This window comes from Equus caballus, chromosome 10 (genome assembly GCF_041296265.1).
Source record: "Equus caballus isolate H_3958 breed thoroughbred chromosome 10, TB-T2T, whole genome shotgun sequence".
In the NCBI taxonomy this organism is placed as follows: domain Eukaryota; kingdom Metazoa; phylum Chordata; class Mammalia; order Perissodactyla; family Equidae; genus Equus; species Equus caballus.
This window is the reverse complement of record NC_091693.1, coordinates 28,565,310-28,585,709: the sequence shown is the minus strand read 5'-3', so window position 1 is coordinate 28,585,709 and position 20,400 is coordinate 28,565,310. Positions and strand designations below refer to the sequence as shown.

The 20,400-nt window shown below is 49.5% G+C and overlaps 1 protein-coding gene across 3 annotated transcripts; it reads right to left on the bottom strand.

Annotated features, from left to right (window-relative positions):
• Positions 1-1,992: 1,992 nt before the first annotated feature.
• Positions 1,993-15,123, bottom strand: ZNF584 (zinc finger protein 584). 3 transcript variants are annotated; one of them, XM_070225124.1, is made up of 5 exons: positions 14,243-14,584; positions 13,303-13,429; positions 9,926-10,051; positions 7,279-9,273; positions 1,993-2,557 (listed from the first exon to the last, which is right to left on the bottom strand). In XM_070225124.1, the coding sequence occupies exons 1-4, from the start codon at positions 14,501-14,503 to the stop codon at positions 8,273-8,275; spliced, it is 1,515 nt and encodes a 504-aa protein (XP_070081225.1). In that variant the 5' UTR covers positions 14,504-14,584; the 3' UTR covers positions 1,993-2,557; positions 7,279-8,272. The 3 variants fall into 3 exon arrangements, with proteins under 3 accessions (XP_070081225.1, XP_070081224.1, XP_005596678.4); XM_070225123.1 differs by having other exon boundaries at positions 7,232-9,273; positions 14,243-14,559; XM_005596621.4 differs by lacking the exon at positions 1,993-2,557 and having other exon boundaries at positions 6,763-9,273; positions 14,243-15,123.
• Positions 15,124-20,400: the final 5,277 nt, after the last annotated feature.

Sequence of the window (20,400 nt, the reverse complement as noted above, 5' to 3'; positions counted from 1 at the left end):
GAGACCAGTAGATGCCCAGTGGGTACTCTGTGTGGATAGAGAAACACTGGGTGTGAGGTAACGGAGTTGGGGAGACTGGTAAACTATAGGCTCATGCTCTCCCAGTCAGGAGCAGCCACAGTTCTCCATCAGCTGTGGTTATGCAGGATGAGGCAGTTAGACCAATCTGAGACCTGAAGGGGCATGTGGGAGCCATCATGAGTACAGAAACACTGGGCAGTGTCGAGAAGACTGCTAAACTAGAGACGACTTAGTTGTTCCAAAGGTGCATCAAAACTCCTCCGGGTGACTGACCAAGTGGATAAGAGTGTGCAGAACTCAGGACCTGCAGACCTGTGTATTGCCCACAGCTGAAATACAAGTGTTTTAACCTCCCTGAGCTGTTCATCTCATGGCTGTCACTGCTCAGGTGTCACTCTCACTTCCCCCAACCCTGAGGGAAAACAGAGCTCATGGTATGGGGAGTCGTTTATGTGAGTAGCCAGGGTTTCTAGAGAATCGCACAGCCATTGGCCTTCATTACTCTACCTCTGTGCCTCCAAGCAGGTCTGTCCCTCAGGGGTGGGGAGACAACATGGTGGAGTTAATATGGGTTTCCCAAACCTCCTGGTTTTCAAAAAAGATCCAGATATTTGGATTTTTATGTGGCTTTTGATTTTATAAATGTTGGAGCCATTTCCAAAAACATTCCAATACAAAAGCAGTTTACTGAAACCTCTAGGTGGGTTATGTATATTCTCCTGGGCCCTTCCAAGAGTCCTGGGGGAGAAGGACCAGGAGTCCTCTGATGTGAGAGGCTTTGGCCTGCAGTGTCCATCCATACTGTGTGGTGGGTCAGAAGCCACTGCTGCTGCCACCTCTTCCCAGGGTGATTCTCCCCAAAGCCCCCAAAGGGACAAGGAATGATAACATCAGGGGCAGAAGCAAAGGCAGGCTTGCAGTCAGCACAGTTTACAGCAGGGCTGCTCAAGTACTCCCCAGCACCATGAGGTGTTTGGGGGATCCCCCACCCTGCACAGGCCTTCCTGGGTGTAATAATTGTCTTCCACCAACACGGAGGCTCATGTTGGATCAGTTATAGGCCTGCTGAGCTACACGGGATTCAGGCCTCCAAGCAGATTGGGGTAGGATAGATACTGGTCATCAGAGCTCAGTCCTTTGTGCCCTGTGTGGAGGGCCATGGTTAGATCTCATAAAATGGCCCTCAGTTCACGACTAAAGAGTCTTCTGTGCTTGCCCTGAACTGGCCTTCCAGTCTCCCAGTGGGGCTCAGTACACAGCAGCCAATCTGTTGAGGAAGGGAGATGTTTGCCAGTGATGCCAGAATACTTCAGGCAAAGGCCTGATGGCTGTGACCACTGGCTGCCCAGGATACCAGTCTGTGTGGGGCTGTGTAGTTGCATTGCTTTCAGCCCACCCTCAATCCAACAGGCAAGTGCCTTCAGGCCTTTGATGCAGTCTAAGACTGATCCTGTGCACTCAGCCCTAGCCAGTCATAACTCTTCTCTGGGCTCTCTCCAGCAGTTCCCTGCCCTTGGACCTTTGCCTGTGCCCTCCCCAACAAGGGATACCCTCCACCGTCTTCTCAACCTCTCCCAACCTTGCCTCTCCGTCTCAGCTGCATTATCGCTCCTCCGTGTTGGTGTCAGCCTCTCTCTGATGTCTGAACCTTTGGTCTGACACCAGTCCTCTGCTACCATGTCTTCCCACAACTGCACCCACAGATGCAAATGTTTCAAATCTCAAGGGTATGTTTGCTTTTCTGAAAGCAACAGAAATGGCTCAAGGTGTCACTGACCCTGGAGACTAGTGCTAAACAAGGTGTTCTTAGAATTTTAAAGGTCATATGACTTAGCTCTGGCTGCTATAACAAAATACCGTGGACTGGGTGGCTTAACAGCACTAGAATGTCAGTAATCACCACTTCCTTTCAACATTCCACTGGAGGTTCTAGTCAGTGCAGTAAGGAAAGAAAAAGAAAAGGCATCTGGATTAAAAAGAAGTAAAACTTACTTTATTCACAGGTAATACAGTTGTCCATGTACAAAAACCCTATGAAATATAACAAAAGCTAATAAGCAAACTGGGGCCCCACTGTCCCCTTTCTGTACATAGAGCACAATTCTGTTCTCAAAATACCCCACAAAACGAACACAACCCCCAAGATTACAGGTGGCTTTAAAAAAAAAAAGACCTGTGTTATATAATTTAGACCAGTGTAAGGTACTACATTCCAGGGATGAGTGATTTGAAAGCTGGACAAATCCATGACAGGTATATGTACAGTCAACAGTGTCCATAAAAAAAAATCTTTGATGCAAGCCCCCGGACCATCACTGGTTGGAGATGGGCCCCAGGGTGGGAAGGGTCAGGTCCTGAGGGAAATGGGCAACCATGGGCCTGGATCTCCAGTCTCCTTTGGGAAGGATCCTTTGCTGCATGGAGAGGAGAGGGGGAAGATTCCCTGAACATGTTGGCATCCAGGTGAAGGGGGAGGTTACTCTACAGCAAATCCAGTTACTCTTCTAGGTCTCACACTCCAGGTCCACCCAGCTCACTGTGGGGAAATAGAGACATGAAAATTAATCATTAATGCTGGCGGAAGAATAGATATAGATCAATGGAACAAAACACAGAACCTAGAAATGGACCCATACATACAGGCCCAAAGGATTTCTGACGAAGGTGCAAAAGCAACTAAATGGAGGAAGAAGAGTTTTTTAAACAAATGGTGCTGGAACAAATGGACAGCCACAGGCAAAAAATAACTTAAATCTCACACCTTACACAAAAATTAACTCAAAAAGGATCACATTTAAATATAAAACAGAAAACTAAAATTTTTAGGAGAAAATTTTTGAGACTTAGGGCCAAGTGAAGATTTCTTAGACTTGATTAGAAAAGCACAATTGATAAAAAGAAAAAGTGGACCTCATCAAAATCACTTTAAAGTTAGAAAATTATAGAAGTAAGTGGATTAGTGGCTGCCAGGGGTTAAGGTTGGGGATTGGCTATGAAGGGGCAGCAGGAGGGCAATCTTTGTGGTGTTTGACCTGTTCTGTATCTTGATTGAGGGGATAAGTTACATGAAGCTACACATGTGATAAAATTGCATAGAACTACACACGTGTGTGCAGGTATAACATGAAATCTGAATAAGCTCTGTAGACTGTAAAAAAGTAGAATCATTAAATGTTAGATTAAAAAAAAAAGCACTACATGAAAGCAGCAGCCATGATGACTTCCCTTCACTAAAAGGTAAACGCCAAGTGCAGCATCACCTGAGCCCCCCCGGAGATGGACATGAGGAGAGACCAGAGGTCCCGAAATGCAGACAATCAAGAAGGCCCTCAATCGACACACCAAGAGTGCCCTTTCTTAGCCCTTGTCACTGTCGCCAGTTGTGTGGTTTCTTGAGGGATGTCTGTCTCCTCACGTCTTAGTCCACTCCGGCTGCTATAACACACCATAGCCTGAGGGCTTACAGACAACAGAAATTTATTTCTCAGGTAGAGAGGCTGGCAAGTCCAAGATGAAGGTGCAGGCAGATTTGGTGTCTGGTGAGGATCTGCTTCCTGGTAAACAGCCTTCTTCTCACTGTGTCCTCACACAGCACAAGGAGGGAGGGAGTTCTCGGGGGTCTCTTATAAAGGCATTAATCTCATTCCCGAGGGCTCCACTCTCAGAACCTAATCACTTCTAAACACTATCACAATGGAGATAAGTTTTACCCACTGTATTTTGGGGGGACACAGTCTCTATCGCCCTACTAGAAAGTAAGTTCCATGCAGGAGGCCCCTGTGTTTTTCGTCCCTGGTGGGCGAGTTCAGTCCCCAGCACACAGCAGCAATTCACCAGGCATGGGATAAACAGGTAAGCAGACTCAGGCAATTTGCTGAATGCAGGAAGAGGGATTTTCTACTCTTTCACTTTGATGTCCTTCCTTCTCTCCCTCCCCAGAGTCAGCTGTGGTGACAGGGCTGTGGTCTGGGCCCAGCACAGTCCTGCAGAGCAGCCAAATACTCACTCAACAAACATTCTCCAGGGTCTACTGTGTGCCAGGCCCTTGCCTGAGCTCTGGGATAGACACATTTCATCTCGAGTCAACGCGCGATGCAGATTTAACGTGCAAAGACTAAACAACAGGGCCACTGCAGAGAGTGGTTGGGGCTCTGCAGGAAATGATGCAGGTGACAGGAAGTGATGACTGCCTCTTCAGAGTGACGGTCGGGAACACCTCTCTGAGGAGGTCACTCCAGAAGAAGAGTATTCTGGCCACAAGGAACTGAGTGCAGAGGCCCCAGGCAGGAGTGAGCTGAAGAGTTTAAGAATGAGGAGACCTGTGGCCTGTGTCGGGGAGGAGCAGGGCATGGGGTTGGGAACCAAGTCATGCCGGCACTGTAAGCTGGGGTGGAGTTTGGTTTATTCTAAGCCCATTAGGAACCACAAGATGGATGTGGCTGCTTGTGGTGAGGCTGGGCGGAGGCTGACTTTCACATGCAGGTGCATGCTGCCGGGAGCTTCCCAGGGCAGGAAGGGCAACTCAGAGTAAGAGACAGAGCGGACTCATGATGAGCCTTTGCATTGGTGGAATCTGGGCCTCCGGAGCCTGACGCAGCTTTCACCCGTCCATGGGTGTGGTGGAAAAGTCTGTGCTGGACTTTAGGAGGCCTGGCCTGGGCCATCCTCGGCAGGAGACGGGGATGTCAATATGTGGGGATCACTGCAGGGGAGCTATACTGTAAAAGTGAGCTGTACTGGTCTGCTTAGGGTGCTAAATGATTAAATTCCAGAGCATAGCTTTAAAATGAAAATAACCACTATTAAAAAGATATTGTTATGGACTGAATGTTTGTGTCTTCCTCAAATTCATGCATTGAAGCCCTAACCCCCTACGTGATGCTATGAGGATGTGGGGCCTCTGGGAGGTAATGGGTTTAGATGACAGTGAGGCCTCCATGTGGCAAAGAGATAGCAGAGCTTCATCTCTCTCAGCCGTGTGAAGACACAGCAAAAGATGTCTAAGAGCCAGGAAGAGAGCTCTCATCCAGGAATAAATCGGCCCATGCTAGGATCTTGGACTTCCAGCCTCTGGAACTGTGAGAAATACAGTTCTGCAGTTTAAGCTACCCAGTCTATGGTATTTTGCTATAGCAGGCCAAATGGACTGAGACACTTACCAGGAGATGAGAAGAGTTGCCCTCAGGGTATCTGCAGAACAAGATGGAATCTGGCCCCATGAATCAGTTCATGGAATTTTATAAGACGAGGTATCAAACTGAATATTCAGAATTTCAATCCTGCTCTCCTGCTTAATTAGTAGGGAGACGTGCATGTTTATCATTACTGTTACCAACAAATTGACACCTGCCCTGTTGACACGGGGACTAAGTGCGTTACACACTGAACACTATCACAATGGAGATAAGTTTTACCCACTGTATTTTGGGGGGACACAGTCTCTATCGCCCTACTAGAAAGTAAGTTCCATGCAGGAGGCCCCTGTGTTTTTCGTCCCTGGTGGGCGAGTTCAGTCCCCAGCACACAGCAGCAATTCACCAGGCATGGGATAAACAGGTAAGCAGTGAAAAAATAAGCACGCTGCCTCTGTAGGTGAACTTTAAAAAGCTGGAAGCAAGCTGTCTGGCACGAATCCCCAAGATCAGTGAAGCCTTGAGCCCTTGAGCCATTGCTTGCATGTTGCTAAGTCTTTAAGGAACACAAAAGTATCCCTCGGTTGCTAACAGAGGGACTGCTACACTGCTGTACACTGCTACAACAGTGCAGACCAGTCACGAGGACAAACTTAGAGGTGGCAGAGGGTTGGTGTCCGGCCTGACATCAAGGCATGGAGGACAAAAAGAGAATGAGTCATAGGACTCATGAAGAGGGGACATCTTGGCTTCACTATTGAAGGGGTATTACTGGGAGAGGGAGCAAGGATGAGGAGGCAGTCCTGATAGGCTGAGGGCACGAGAAAATTCCCAGGGGCCAGGGACTGCAGGGTATATTCCAGAGGAGAGCTCCACTGCCAGGCAGAGGCTGTTTAACAATGGGCTGTTGGCGTTGGCTCCCAGATGAAGTTTGGGCTGAAGTGAGGGCACGAGTGAGTCCCACCCAAAATGGTACCCTGGGCAGGTCCAAGAGTCAGAGCCACCAGGCTTTGTTCCTGATGTTCCAGCATCACCAGGGAAACGGCACCCTCCAAACCCTCCCCAACAGGTTGGCTGCTGTGTGCAGAGCCCCAGTGGGAGACCAGCAGGCAGATTCAGGGCAAGTGCAGAGGATCCTTCACCACGCGCTGGGGGCCATCTTATGAGATCTAACCAAGGCCACCCACACAGGGTACAAAGAATTGAGCTCTAATTACTGAGGTCTACCCTATCCCCATTTGCTTGGAGATCTGAGCCCTGCCTGGCTCAGTTGGACATGCACCCCCATGTTGGAGATAGATAATTATTACACGGCGGGGAGGGCCTGAGCAGGCTGGGGGTGGCCATGTACCTTACGGTGCTGGGGAGAAATTGAGCAGCCTGGCTGAAACTGCCCTGACTGCAGGCCTGCCTGGGGTTCCGCCTGTGTGGCCATCACCCCTCCAGGGGTGGCGAGAAGAATCACCCCAGTTAGGAGGCAGCAGTGGCCTGAAGCGCCTCAAGCCTGGGGGCACTGGTGCTCTCCCCAACATGTCTCCCAACTAACGGTCTCTTCTTGACATGAAGCACAATTTCTGGACTAGGGACACAGCTACAACCAACATACAAGTTTTGATGAACTGACATTTTATTTACCTTTTGGGAAAATACTTTCCAAATTTTTTAAATCAAAAGGCCCCACAAACCAGAAGATCTGGATCCATATGTTGATTCAACCACTTCTCTCCTTTGAGCCCCGGGACAGTGGCCGCAAAAACAACGAAGGCTATCGTGTGCAGACACACTGGGAACCCAACTGGGTCACACAAACCACATCCCAGGACTACGGGATCTCCCTTCTCTCAGACCAGGGTGACGGCCATGAGGTGGACATGCTCAGGAAGCTGGAGAATCCAGAAAACCTGTAGCTTACTTGCTAACAGTGACCTCAGCCACAGATAACTCTGCACTCCTCACACCGTGGAACGACAGTTGCTGGAACATTTGTGGGTGCCTCTTTAGATCCAACTCAAACTCTAGTTTACCAGACACCCCCCAGCCCCCATGTTACTCCACTCAGTATTTCTGTGCCCACTTACTGTTTTAAACAGGCCCCTGTAGGTCCTATGGTCAGTCTAGAACTTACTTCCACACTCTAGTTTTCAGAGAACATGGCTTCTGAGCTGATTCTGGAAACAGCTTCTTCTGACCAATGCTAGATGTTGTACAACATTCTCTGGGAACAAGGGACCCAGCTCTCTTGTCCTTACACACATGGGGGATCTTAAAGCAATGACCCCATTCTTCACAAGCTCTGGACCCACAAAGAAACCTGACATCCAAGCTACCAGATTCATCCACAAAGCTCTTCAGTCTTTCTCTGGAGGTCTCAGACACCAATGAAAATTAGGCCAATCTTGACTGGAGCTGTTGTCTGCCATCCTTCTGTCCCCACTGAGGTAGATAAAAGTCAGGGACCCCCAAAGAAGCCATTCCCTCTGTTTATGAGCCCAATTCTGTTCCCAGTCCCTCCACACACAGGGATCAGAACCCCCAAAAATAAAAGTGGCTTAAACAATACGGCCTTTGTTACCATACATTCCAGAGCAGTGAGTCAGTTCCAGAGTTGGATAAATCCATGACAGGTACCATGTGTAGTCTCATAGCATCCATGAAAGTGGTTAATCTTCCCAGGAAGATCCCAGTAGAAACTTCTCAGCTACTCTTGGCCAGAACTAGGTCACGTCCACACCTAAACCAGTCAAGGGAGGGAATAGGCCCATTATGGGTTCCACCACTCATGATTCTCTCCTATATAGAGTGGGAAGCACAGAGGTCTGCTGTCCCAGAGTACACTGGGGTGACTGATAGACCCCATGGGGACAGACCAGGTGGTAGAGGTGGGGTGGCTTCTGTCACAGAAACTGGCAGTGACTTAACACTGCCAACAGCCTGGGCAGGTCAGAGTGCAATGTAGCTCCCAAAAGCTTCCCAACACTCCTGGCACCACCCCAGGGTGGTGGTGGGGTCTGCCAGGTTAAGCTTTCAAATGGCTACTCTCCTAATCTCTCTTGAGTGAGACCTTTCATGATGAACAAGGTGTCAGCCATGGCTACAAGCTTTCCCACATCCCTGTCCTCCTACTGCCTTTCTCCAGCGTGGACTTTCTTGTGCTGAAGGAGGGTGGAACTATGTTTGAAGGCTTTCCCACATTCTGCACATTCATGGGACCTCTCTTCAGTGTGGAACTGCTGGTGCCGATTGCAGTAGGACCTGGTCGTGAAGGCTTTTCCACACAGGCTGCACTTGTAGGGCCGCTCCCCAGTGTGGACCTTCCAGTGCTGGTAGAGGCCGGAGCGGGTCACGTACGCTTTCCCGCACTGCTTGCACTCGTAGGGCCTTTCTCCAGTGTGCACTCTCTGGTGAAGAATGAAGCTGTGGTTGTATTTAAAGAACTTCCCACATTCCCCGCACTCATAGGGCCTTTCTCCAATGTGAACTTTCCGGTGCCGGATGAGGGTGGACAACACGCTGAAGGCTTTCCCACATTCACTGCACTCATACGGCCTTTCTCCAGTGTGGATTCTCTGGTGCAGGACAAGCGCATCTTTGCGGTTGAAGGTTTTCCCACACTCACCACACTTGAAAGGTTTTATGCCCGTGTGAACCTTCTGGTGCTTCCTCAGCTTAGATGGGTAACTGAAGGCCTTTCCACACTCGTTACACACATGGGATGACTCTCCAGTGTGAATTTTTCGGTGACTAGCAAGGGTTGATGTCTCTTTGGGGGCATTTCCACCTTTTGGGCATCTAAAGGGTCTCTCTTCAGAGAGAGTTAAGTGGTCGAGGAGCGCAAAGGCCTTCAGGAAGGCCTGCCCACAGTCACTGCACTTGAAGGGCTTCTGTGCAGCTTGGACTCCCTGCTGCTGCTGGCAACGGGAGCTGGGTGGGAAGGCCTTGCGCTCAGTGCTCCTGCATGGCTTCCCCCTGCTGTGGGCGGCCTCGTGCAGGAGGAGGTCTAAGGTGGCTGGGACGTCCTTCCCAGACGCCCCACACAGAAAGGGCTTCTCTGACAGGTGAACTCTGCAGCTCTTCACCTGCTTGGGAGGAGCTTCCTCATCCTCCAGTCTGCACAGACAACCTGAGACAGAGAAGTGAGGTGCCAAGAGCTGGATTAGAGGGAGGAGGCACCTTCTCACCAATGCACACTGGACACACCTAGAAAGAAGTCCACAGAACTGCCAGGAGGGTGCTGGGAAAGGTCTGGGTGAGGAAGGGCTGGCCCAGCAGAACAGGGCTCTGGCAGACCATGGAACAGGGAAGACCTCAACAGGGACAAAGACACAAAGATGGCAGCAATGCAGGGAGGAGAGCTGGAGTCTCTGAGCCACTCCTCTGCACTGGGTTTAAAGGAGGGCCTTAGATGATGACAGCAAGTATTGTGAAGAGGATGTGTCTACTCCGATGAAAAGACAATTGTAACAGAGTAGCCAGTGGTCAAATATTATTTAAGGACACATGCACATCACAAGTCACAAGCAGAGCAGGTCAGTAGTGGACAGCTCTGTGCTGGCACAGAGACAGGGAAATGACAAGATACAGAGGCCAAAAAGGTGGGTCATCCAGGGTCCGAGAGTCATGGTAGACATGGCAAGACCACAAGGTGTGTCCAAAAGGGAGAGGAAAGGTGGGACAAAATGCAGTCACTGGCCTCAGCACCAAGATGCCAGTGCACACAGACACCCAGCATGCCGCGAGCCCGGCACTGCAACCAGGACCCCAGACCCACTCACCAAGACCAGGGCCCCTCTCGGCCTCTGTTCTGCTGACCAGGATCATGTCCACCATGTTGGGTACCCAGAGCTGTTCTTCATCATCCTCCAGTTGGGTAACCACATGGGACCTCAAAGGTGCAAATCCTAGGAGGAAAAAGGAGTAAGAGGCCAGCCCAAGCCAAGGCTGACCCACCCTGCCACACACCGCAGGGGCTCACGTCATCATGGCAACCAGGTGCACTAGAAAAGGAACCTCCTCTGTACACTTAAAACTCAGTTAAGGGACCGGCCCAGTGGCACAGTGGTTAAGTGCAGCCGTTCCACTTCAGTGGCCTAGGGTTCCCTGGTTTGGATTCCAGGTGTGGACATGCACCGCTTAGCAAGCCATGCTGTGGTAGGCATCCCACATATAAAGCAGAGGAAGATGGGCACGGATGTTAGCTCAGGGCCAGTCTTCCTCAGCAAAAAGAGGATTGGCAGCAGATGTTAGCTCAGGGCTAATCTTCCTCAAAAAAAAAAAAAACAAACAAACAAAAATAGAAATACCATAGGATTCAGCTTTTCCACTTCTGGATATTTATCCAAAGAACTTGATATCAATGATCTAAAGAGATTTAAGCACCCCTATGTTCACTGCAGCATTATTCACAATAGCCAAGACGTGGAAGCAACCCAAGTGCCCTTCTACAGATGATCAGATAAAGAAGATGTCATATATATATACACACACACGCACACATGCACACACACACACAAGGAATACTACTCAGCCATAAAAAAGGGACAAAATTGTCCCATTCACAACAATATGGATGGTCCTTCAGGATATGATGTTAAGTGAAATAAGCCAGACAGAGAAAGACAAATACTACATGATTTCACTTGTATGTCAAAGATAAACAAATACATAGATAAAGAGAACAGATTAATGGTTAACAGAGGGGAAGGGGGCTGGGGGTGGGCGAAAGGGGGAAAGGGGCACATATGTATGGTGACGGACAAAAATGAGACTACTGGTGGTGAGCACAATGAAGTCTATTCAGAAATTTATAAATAATAATGTACACCCAAAACTATACTATGTTATAAACCATTATGATCTCAATAAAATTACTGGGGGAAAAAAGGCAAAACAAAAAGCAAGCTCCCCTCCTTTTTTCTTGGATTTGCCCATGGTCTGCCATAGCTTGTATGTCTTGAATTGCAGTTCTTTTGGTTGTTCCCAAATAAACTTGCTCTGTGGGTAAAACAACTGGCCAATTTACATTTTTAGTTGACAATCACAACACCCATATTAAAAAAGATCTCAAACCAATAACCTAATTTTAACCTCAAGAAACAAGAAAAAGGAAAGCAACTAAATCCAAAGCTAGCAGAAGAAAGAAAATAATAAAGAGCAGAGGCAAATGAAATAGAGATTAGAAAAACAGAATCAATGAAACCAAAATGTGGTTCTTTGAAAACATCAACAAAATTAACAAGCCATTACCTAGACTGACAAGAAAAAATAGAGAAAAGACTCAATTTATTACAAACAGGAAAGAAAAAAGGAACATTACTAACAACCTTACAAAAATAGAAAGGATTGTAAGGAAACACTATGAACAACTGTATGCCCACAAATTAGATAATTTAGATAAAATGGGCAAATTCCTAAAAAAGAAAAAACCTACCAAAACTGACTCAAGAAGAAAGAAAAAATCTGAATAGATTTAAAAAATAAACTTTCCCTACAGGAGGAAAACAAAGGCCTAGGACCAGATGGTTTCACTGGTGAATATTAATGTTGAAATAAAAATTAACACTAGTCGGGGCACGGCAGTTTAGTTGGCCCATTCTGCTTTTCGGTGGCCTGGGATTCGCCGGTTCGGATCCCAGGTGTGGACATGGCACCACTTGGCAAAAGCCACGCTGTGGTAGGTGTCCCACATATAAAGTAGAGGAAGATGGGCATGGAGGTTAGCTCAGGGCTAGGCTTCCTCAGCAAAAAGAGGAGGACTGGCAGCAGATGTTAGCTCAGGGCTAATCTTCCTCAAAAAAAAAAAAAAAAAAAAAAAAAAATTAACACTAGTACTTCACAAACTCTTTCAGGAAAAAGAAGAGAAGGGAACACTTCCCAAGTCATACATTGAAGCCAAAATTACCCTCATACTCAATCCAAACAGAGACATTAGGAGAAAAAGAAAACTACACCATTGATAAGTCTTATGAATAGAGATGCAAAACTCCCCAACAAAATACTAGCAAACCAAATCCAGAAATACATAAAAAGGATTACAAATCATGACAGACTGTAATTTATGCTAAGAATAGTCACACAGATGAAAATCAATCACTGTAATACACCATGTTAATAGAAGAGGGGACAAAAATCACATGATAATTTCAATAGACATAGAAAAGTATGAGACAAAATATAACTACCTTTCATGATAAATGCACTCAACAAACTGGGAAGAGAAGGGCAATTCTTCACCTGAAAAGGACATCTGCAGAAAACCTACAGCTAGCATCTTACTAGTGAAAGACTGAACGCTTTTCCCATAAGATTGTAAACAAAGCAAAGATGTCTACTCTTGCCACTTCTATTCAATAAAGTACTGGAGATTCTAGCCAGGTCAGTTGGCAAAGAAAGAAGTAAAAATATCTCCATTCACAATGACATGACATTATATACATGGGAAATACCAAGGAATCCACTGAAACTATTAGAACTAATAAATTAGTTTAGCAAGACTGCAAGATACAAGATCTGTACATAAAAATCACTTATATTTCTATACACTTGCAATGAACAATCCAAAATGAAATTAAATAAACAATTCAACTTAAAATAACATCAAAAAGAATACAATACTCAGGAATAAAGCCTTGTACACTGAAAACTATAAAACACCCTTGAAAAAAATTAAACAATAGCTAAATAAAGGGAAAGACATGCCATGTTCATGGATTAAAAGATATTAATATGGCAATACTCACCAAATTGAACTACTGATTTGAATTCATGGCTCAAGCCTGGCCCAGGGAGGGCCCTCTAAAATTTCTTTTGGAGGAAGAAGGCAAAACCCAGAGCACAGAGAGGCCATGGCTTCAGCAGAGTCACAGGGCCAACGAGACGCACAGCTGGATGGGATTTTGAGGGCAAACTGTAAACATCTGAACCCCAAGCCCTACTTCAGGAGGCCATGGGACAACAGGTGTTGAGGCTGCTATCGGCCTGCTCAGAGAGAGGCAGAGGAAGAGCAGACAGCCGAGTCCCAGTACTCACAGCACTAACCACAGGGAACCTGGGAAAGAAGCAGCCTCTGTGGTGTAGCTTTAGGATGGGTAGAACTTCCCATGGGGAAAGGCAGAGGTGGTCAGTTCGCTGGGGACGAGTGTGAGAGACTTACCCAGCGAGCCAATGAGCGCAAAATTCTCCAGCATCACATCATGGTACAGGCTCCTCTGGGTCAAATTAAGGAGGCTCCACTCCTCCAGGGAGAAATACACAGCCACATCCTCGAAGGTCACTGGGCCCTGTAATGATTGATTCAGTCTTAGGGTCAATAGTGGTCAGAAAAGCCAACCAAAGTACGGACATAGGAACACATCCAGGACCCATGACCTGTGTTTCAGAGTCCTGCCGAATCTCTCTCTGACATCATCTTTCCCTTTGAGCCCCGTTCCCACCCCTACCTGACACATACCCTCATACCTGCCTCCTTCTAAGACCTCTACCTCCGAGGACTACCAGGGCCCCCAGTACCAGTGGTGCTTCTCTCCTCGTGTACTACTGGACTCTCTCTCCAGCCCACGGCAACAACAGTTGGGAAACCAGACAGACACCATCTATGTACCTGGCCAGGCACAGGGCCCCACCTTATCTCCTCTGTGTCCAACAGATCATCTCTCAGAGACAACCAAACCCATGCTCACCCGTCTCTCTTAGGCCCAAGAACCTGGTCCCAGGGCCCTCCACTTGCCCTCGTGCCAGTCAGGGACATAACTAGGTTCCGCAGCACCTGATAACTCCACACCCCAGCACGACCTGGCCAGCTCACCCACTGGCAGCTCCCTGGACGCCCCAACGCCACTTCTGCACGTGGCGTTTCCAGAGTGCCCCACAGAGGGCAACCACAACCCCATCCGCCCCAGGACTGCCACACTGCCCAGGGCCCACGGCCGCGGGCACCCTCGCCCTGCCCTGAGGACCCCCCCACCGGACCTGCGTCCAGCTGCAGCTCTCGGCCGCCCGGCGCAACGCACCAGGCGCCTCGACCGCTGCCTCGGCACCAGCCGTCCCTCGCCGGCCACCGCCTGCCTCACCCCGCCCGGGCTCCCTCCGCTCACCTGCCCCTCCGCGGCCATCGGAACCCGCGGACGACGGGGCAGCGGCCAGCGCTGACCGCGACGGGGGCCGAGCTTCCGCGAACTCGGCCTCAGCGCTCCAGGGAAGGCAGCCCGCGGCGCTGCTCGAGGGGCGCGCGCCCACAGCCGGCGGCCGAGCGTGCGCGCGCGCCGAAGGCTACACCGGAAGTCCCGCCCTCCAGGGCGGCGGCGGGAGCACAGCGCTGCACCTTTGCCGACTCGGCGCCGCCGAGGGGACCTCATTTCCCAGCTCCCCTCGCGGTGGCGCTTGCTTGTTGCCCAGGCGACAGGGGAGCGCACGGCTAGCTTCGGCTGGACGCGCGCGAACTACATCTCCCATAAGTGATCTCGCAGTGCGTCCGTACAGGAGGGGGCGGTTCCCGGCGAGCCGCTCCAGCGGGGGAGGAACTTCCGGGTCGGATCCGACCGTTTCTTTGGAAGCGTGCCGGGCGAGGCGTACGGGAGGCTCCCCTGGCCGGCCGGAACGCGAGCAAGGACGGCGGGAGTGCGGGGACGTCCCACCAGACCCTGTCCGCGGCACGGGTGCCCCCTCCTCGAGCCCGGTCTTTCCGGGAGCAGGGAGGCGGCCCGTTCGGGCTCACGGCGCGGGGTGTCTGCCGGGGCCTGCGCGGCCACCCGGGAGTCAGCGCCCGTGGCGTGTGTCTGCCTCACGGGGCAGGAGACGAAGGCGCAGGAAAGCGCCCGACGTCAGGGAGCGGCCTGGGGGCCTCTCTGGAGGAGGGGGAGGCACCGGGGACGAGGAGCTCCTAGCTCTAGACGTGCGGAGTCTTCGGCCCCGCGGTGAGGGCAGGCCCGGCAGGCGCGTAGCTTGCGCCGGGGCGGGCCGTAGTTTCCGCGCGGACGCGGGTCAGGGGAGGAGGGCGAGCGCGTGGGTGATGGCGTCGGGCGGGGTCTTGGGCGCGTCCGGGTCGCCAGCTGGCGGAGGACCTGGGGCCTGGGCGCCCTGTCTTCTGTTCGGACGCGTCCTCGATGCCTCGGCCCTGTGTCTCCTCGGGAGGGCGGAGCGCTCAGACGAATCCCGGAGGAGCGTGCGCCCCAGGGTGGTGCGGGGGAAGCTTGCCCGTGCGGCTTCGCTGGATCAGGCACAAGCTTCCTCACTTCCCGCCGGAGGTGGTTTCTCTGGTCTTTGCATGTTCCCCTTGGAAGCTGCTCTTGGTCTTGGCGCTGGGGCGCAGGCCACTTCGTGAGCGACTCCCACACACTCTACCCAGGCGCCGTGAGTGGCCGAGATCTGCGGTCAGTCGTCTCTCAATCTTCGCAGCAGGTCATGTTCAGTTCAGTCAGTTCCTGTAAGAAGCCAAGCACTTGCTTCGTGCACTGACATGGTCGTTGTTGTGGGGCCACTGGGCTGTGCCTTGGAGACCTTCCCTGGACGTTCGGTTTGTGAAGATAAGTGGATGATCCTCACCCGCTGGGGTCTATTATGGGGTGGGTTGGCCTCTCCTAGGCTGGATTCTCACAAACCTCATCAGCCCCCTTAGCTCTGGTGGCTTCCACATTCCCTGTGGTTACCCAGCTGGAATTGGTGAAGAGACTGGCCCTAGTGACTGCCTAGAGGTAGGCTATTCTCATACCTGGTGCCTGGCCCCTAGCCTCTCAGGTCTTGGTGCCTCCCTGACCGCCTACTGGTTTTTCATCCTCTTGACAGCAACCTGACTCTGGTCCCCTGGCTATGCCCCCACTCTCTGTCCCACTACTCTGTCTCCAGCTATGCAATCAGTGTTCACCTCCCCTTGACATGTCCTGAGTTGATAGATATCCTCAGATAGTCTTTGTAACCCTGTTCCTTAGTGACACCTGCATGTTCTCTCCAACAAGGCAGGCACAAGTGAGACTCCTCCAGCGCATGGTACGTGCCTATTGTCGGTAGCTATGAAGTGTCAGGTGGATTGTCCTGCCTTAGGCTGGACTCTTACCGTGCTATTTACAGTCATGCCTCGATTAATGATGGAGACACATTCTGAGAAATTTGTTGTTAGGTGATTTCATTGTATGTGAACATCACAGAGTGTACTTACACAAACCCAGGTGGTATAGTCTGCTACACACCTAGGCTATATGGTACCAGTCTTAGGAGACCACTATCATATATCTGATCTGTTGTTGACCAGAACATCATCATATGGCACGTGACTGTATTCCCCACATGATTGTCACCTTTACAACCCATGAGGTCACTAGATTGGAGGGCAGTCTAGAGCACTGATTGATGGATTGGGTAGACCTGAAACCAGGGATGACATGAGAGGTCCTGAAGAGGCTCAGCCATGGAGATTGCAGGCTGGTGGTGGGACTGTCCATGGGGCTAGGCTGTTCTTGTGTCTGGTGCCTGAGCTGTACCTCTGGTGTCCAAGTGCCATGGCCACTACCCTTGTGACTTTTCTATCTTCCTCACCTCCCTGCTGGACAGTCCACCCTCTCGCCTACTTCCCATGCCTCCTTAACCTGCCTGTCCTGCACCTATCTGTCCTCCAAATCTCACTTCCCCATCTCCCCTCTTTTTTCCTGGTTCTGAGACGTTGGCCACCCCTTACCATGTCCTCGGCTGACACATCCTTAAATAGTTCTGGAAAGCCCATTCCTCTGTGAGAGGCTCATTCCCTCCCATGGGTGTGGGCAGGCATGGATGCTCCAGGCCTGAGGTCCACAAGGCCCAGTACTTACTCTGGGTCACAGCTGGTAGGAGTCAAAGCTACAATTGGATGCCAGGTGGTCTCGGACTGAAATTGCCCCTCTCTACCACTCGTCTTTCCTGGGCTGGCTCTCACAGCTCATGATGTTTTCGTTTGTGCTACTTCCTTCGTGGACCTTGGTAGCTTCACTTTTCAGCTTTTAGGTTTAGTGCCTCTTTAGGGACTTCAAAGTCACTTAATGAGATAATGGAGTCTTACTGGGGAGGGGACAGGGTGACCCTAAACTGCAGGACATCTCCCTAGGGCTGACTGCCTGAAGGATGGCAAGAGATGGGTGAAGTTTGGGTTGCTGTAGCAGGTGATGCCTGAAACCGCAAGTCACAGTGCAGCACGGGAGGCTGTGGGTGCTTGGGACACACTTCCCGCCCACCAGCTGTGAAGGGCTATGCAGTGACCAGAGCAGGAGTCCCCACGGCCAGAGAAGGCCTGAGCAGTGCTGCTGAGCGTCCAGTGCCAGCAGTCAGATGGTGATAGTCCCACCTGCCAGGGACTGAGATTGTAATTTCTCCATTTTACAGATAAGAAAGTGGACACAGAGGTGAGGCACTGTACCCACAGTCACATGGGAACCCAGGTAAACGCAGGTCAGCCTGACCCCTCTGCCTCTGTGTCATATTTGCATCTAGCAGGACATGGTGATTATACTCAAAGCAAGTCTGAAGTGTATGGATTTGAAAGTATGAGATGCAGAAGAATTGCTAACTTCACATTTTATGCATTAATTTGGAACAGTGTAGACCCCTCTCTCCACATAGTCCAGAAGGAGTTATTCTTGCACCCCTCCCATTGTGAATGGGTCGCATGTAAGAATGCCTCCCTGGGCAAGAGATTTGCCTGTAGTGTACTGTGTGCACCCTTGTCGAAGTACAAACATTCCACGTAAGTCTACCTGCTCGGTCGAGGGGTCAGTGCACTTTACAGGTGACAGATGAAGCCAATGACCCTGCAGAGCGGTGGCCATGACCTACTATTCCCCCACCACAATACCATCAGTGTCTGTGAGGGTCTTTTGGCAACAATAATCCCAGTCAGGGCCCTTGTGTCCCCTCAGGAACTATGTGCCTGGCCTGTTGTAGGCAGGGGAGTATGTAAGTCTAAGCTTACCTTACACTAGCTGTCCTAATAGATGTGGACTCTTTATTTCCTTGTACCTTTATTTGCATTTCCCCATTCAATCGAACATTTATGATCAAGGAATTTAAATTTTCTTTTTCTTTTTTTTTTTTTGGTGAGGAAGATTGCCCGAGCAAACATCTGTTGCCTGTCTTCCTCTTTGCTTGAGGAAGACTGTTGCTGAGCTAACATCTATGCCAATCTTCCTCTATTTTCTTTTTTTTGAGGAAGGTTACCCCTGAGCTAACATCTGCTGCCACTCTTCCTCTTTTTGCTGAGGAAGACTGGCCCTGAGCTAACATCCGTGCCCATCTTTCTCTACTTTCTATGTGGGATGCCTACCACAGCATGACTTGCCAAGGAGTGCCATGTCTGTCCCCGGGATCCAAACCGGCGAACCCTGGGCTGCCGGAGCAGAATGGGCGAACTTAACCACTGCACCACCTGGCTGGCCCCCCTCTGTTTTCTTTATGGGATCCCACCTCAGCATGGCTTGATGAGCAGTGCGTAGTTGCGTGCCCGGGATCCAAACCTGTGAACCACAGGCCGCAGAAGCAGAGCGTCTTACTTAGCCACTTAGGCACTACACCACCGGACTGGCCCCTTAAGATTTTTTTTTCTTTTTTTTGGAGGAAGATTAGCCCTGAGCTAACATCTGTGCTGTGCCCATCTTCCTCTACTTTATGTGTAGGACGCCTACCACAGCATGGCTTGCCAGGCAGTGCCATGTCCACACCCGGGATCCAAACCGGGGAACCCCGGGCTGCTAAGAAGCAGAAAGTGCGAACTTAACTGCTGTGCCACAGGGCTGGCCCCAGGATATGTTTTATAGTTTGAAAGAAGTCGCAAAATACTACAGTTTCCCATGTGCCCTTCATCCAGCTTTCCTCAATGGTAATGTTGTATATAACTGTAGTACATTGTCAAAAACAGGAAAATAGTGTTAGTACAATACTTTGACCTCAACTCTATAGACCTTATTCAGATTATGCCAGTTTCACATGCACTCTTTATGTAGTTCTGTGAAATTTTATCCCATGTGTAGGTTCACGTTACCACCACCGCAATCAGAGCTGCTCTGTCTCCACAAAGGAACTCTTCCTGCTGCCCCTTAATAGTCACACCCTCTCCCAACTCTGATCATTGATTTGCCCTCCATCATTCTGATTGTGTCACTCCAAGAATGTCACATAAATGGAATCATATAGTAAGGGCGGGCTCTACTTTGGGCTTTTTTCACTCAGCTTAATGAGGCTGAGATCTGTCCAAGTTGCTGTGTGTATCAATAGCTTATTCCTTTTTATTGCTGAGTAGCATTCTATTATAGGGATGTACCACAGTCTGTTTATCCACTCACCTACTGAAGGACTTTTGGGTTGTTTACTCGTTTTTTTTTCCTCTTGCTGTTACAAATAAAACCTATGAGCATTTGTATTCAGAATTTTCTGTGAAGATAAGCTTTCATTTTGGGGTAGGGAGGTAAATGCCCAGGAGTGCAATTGCACAGTTGTACAGTCAGTGCATGTTTAATGTGTTAAAACTGCCAACTGTTTTCCAGAGTAGCTGTACCATTTTACATTCCCACCAGCAACAGCTGTTGAACATCTTTTCATGTAAATATTTGCTATCCATATATCCTCTTTAGTGAAATGTCTGCTCAAGTTTTCCCCATTTTCTAACTGAATTTTTTTAGTCAACTTTACTAATGTATAACTTACACGCAACAAAATGCACTTATTTGAAGTGCAAAATTTGATGAGGTTGGACAAATAAATACACCATGTATTGGATTCAAGTTACTCTCTGGAGTCATTTCCTTAGCCTAATACAGCTTTGTCACACCCACCTCCATTGTGCTGTTATTGGCAGAAATATTTCTATTTGTTATAGGCCAAACAGAACAGTTTTATAGAGTCATGTGCTCCATAATGATGTTTTGGTCAAGAATGGGCCGCATATACAATGGTGGTCCCATAAGATTAGTACCATAGAGCTTAGGAGTGTAGGAGGCTGTACCATTTGGTTTGTGTAAGTGCACTCTATGATGTTTGCACAACGATGAAATCGTCTAAAGACATATTTCTCAGAACGTGTCCCCATCATTAAGTGACAGATGACTATATGGTTTTATACCATTGCTTTTAAAATAAGAAAAGAAATATGCATTTATACTTCCTTTTATACTTACATACTCACCAGTGCTGTTTTTTCATGTGGATTCAAATCGTTGTCTGGGGTCACACTTGCAGCATGAAGAACCTCCTTTGGTACTTCTCAGGTTGGTAGCCATTGGACAAGGAGACAACCCAACCC

Excerpts from the sequence above, each read along its gene's own strand:
- ZNF584 (XM_005596621.4), bottom strand. The coding sequence starts at position 14,503 with ATGAGGTCCCCTCGGCGGCGCCGAGTCGGCAAAGGTGCAGCGCTGTGC. Across the intron at positions 13,430-14,242 it reads CGATGGCCGCGGAGGGGCAG|GGCCCAGTGACCTTCGAGGA; the intron begins GTGAGCGGAGGG and ends CAATCATTACAG. Across the intron at positions 9,274-9,925 it reads CGAGAGGGGCCCTGGTCTTG|GTTGTCTGTGCAGACTGGAG; the intron begins GTGAGTGGGTCT and ends TCTCTGTCTCAG.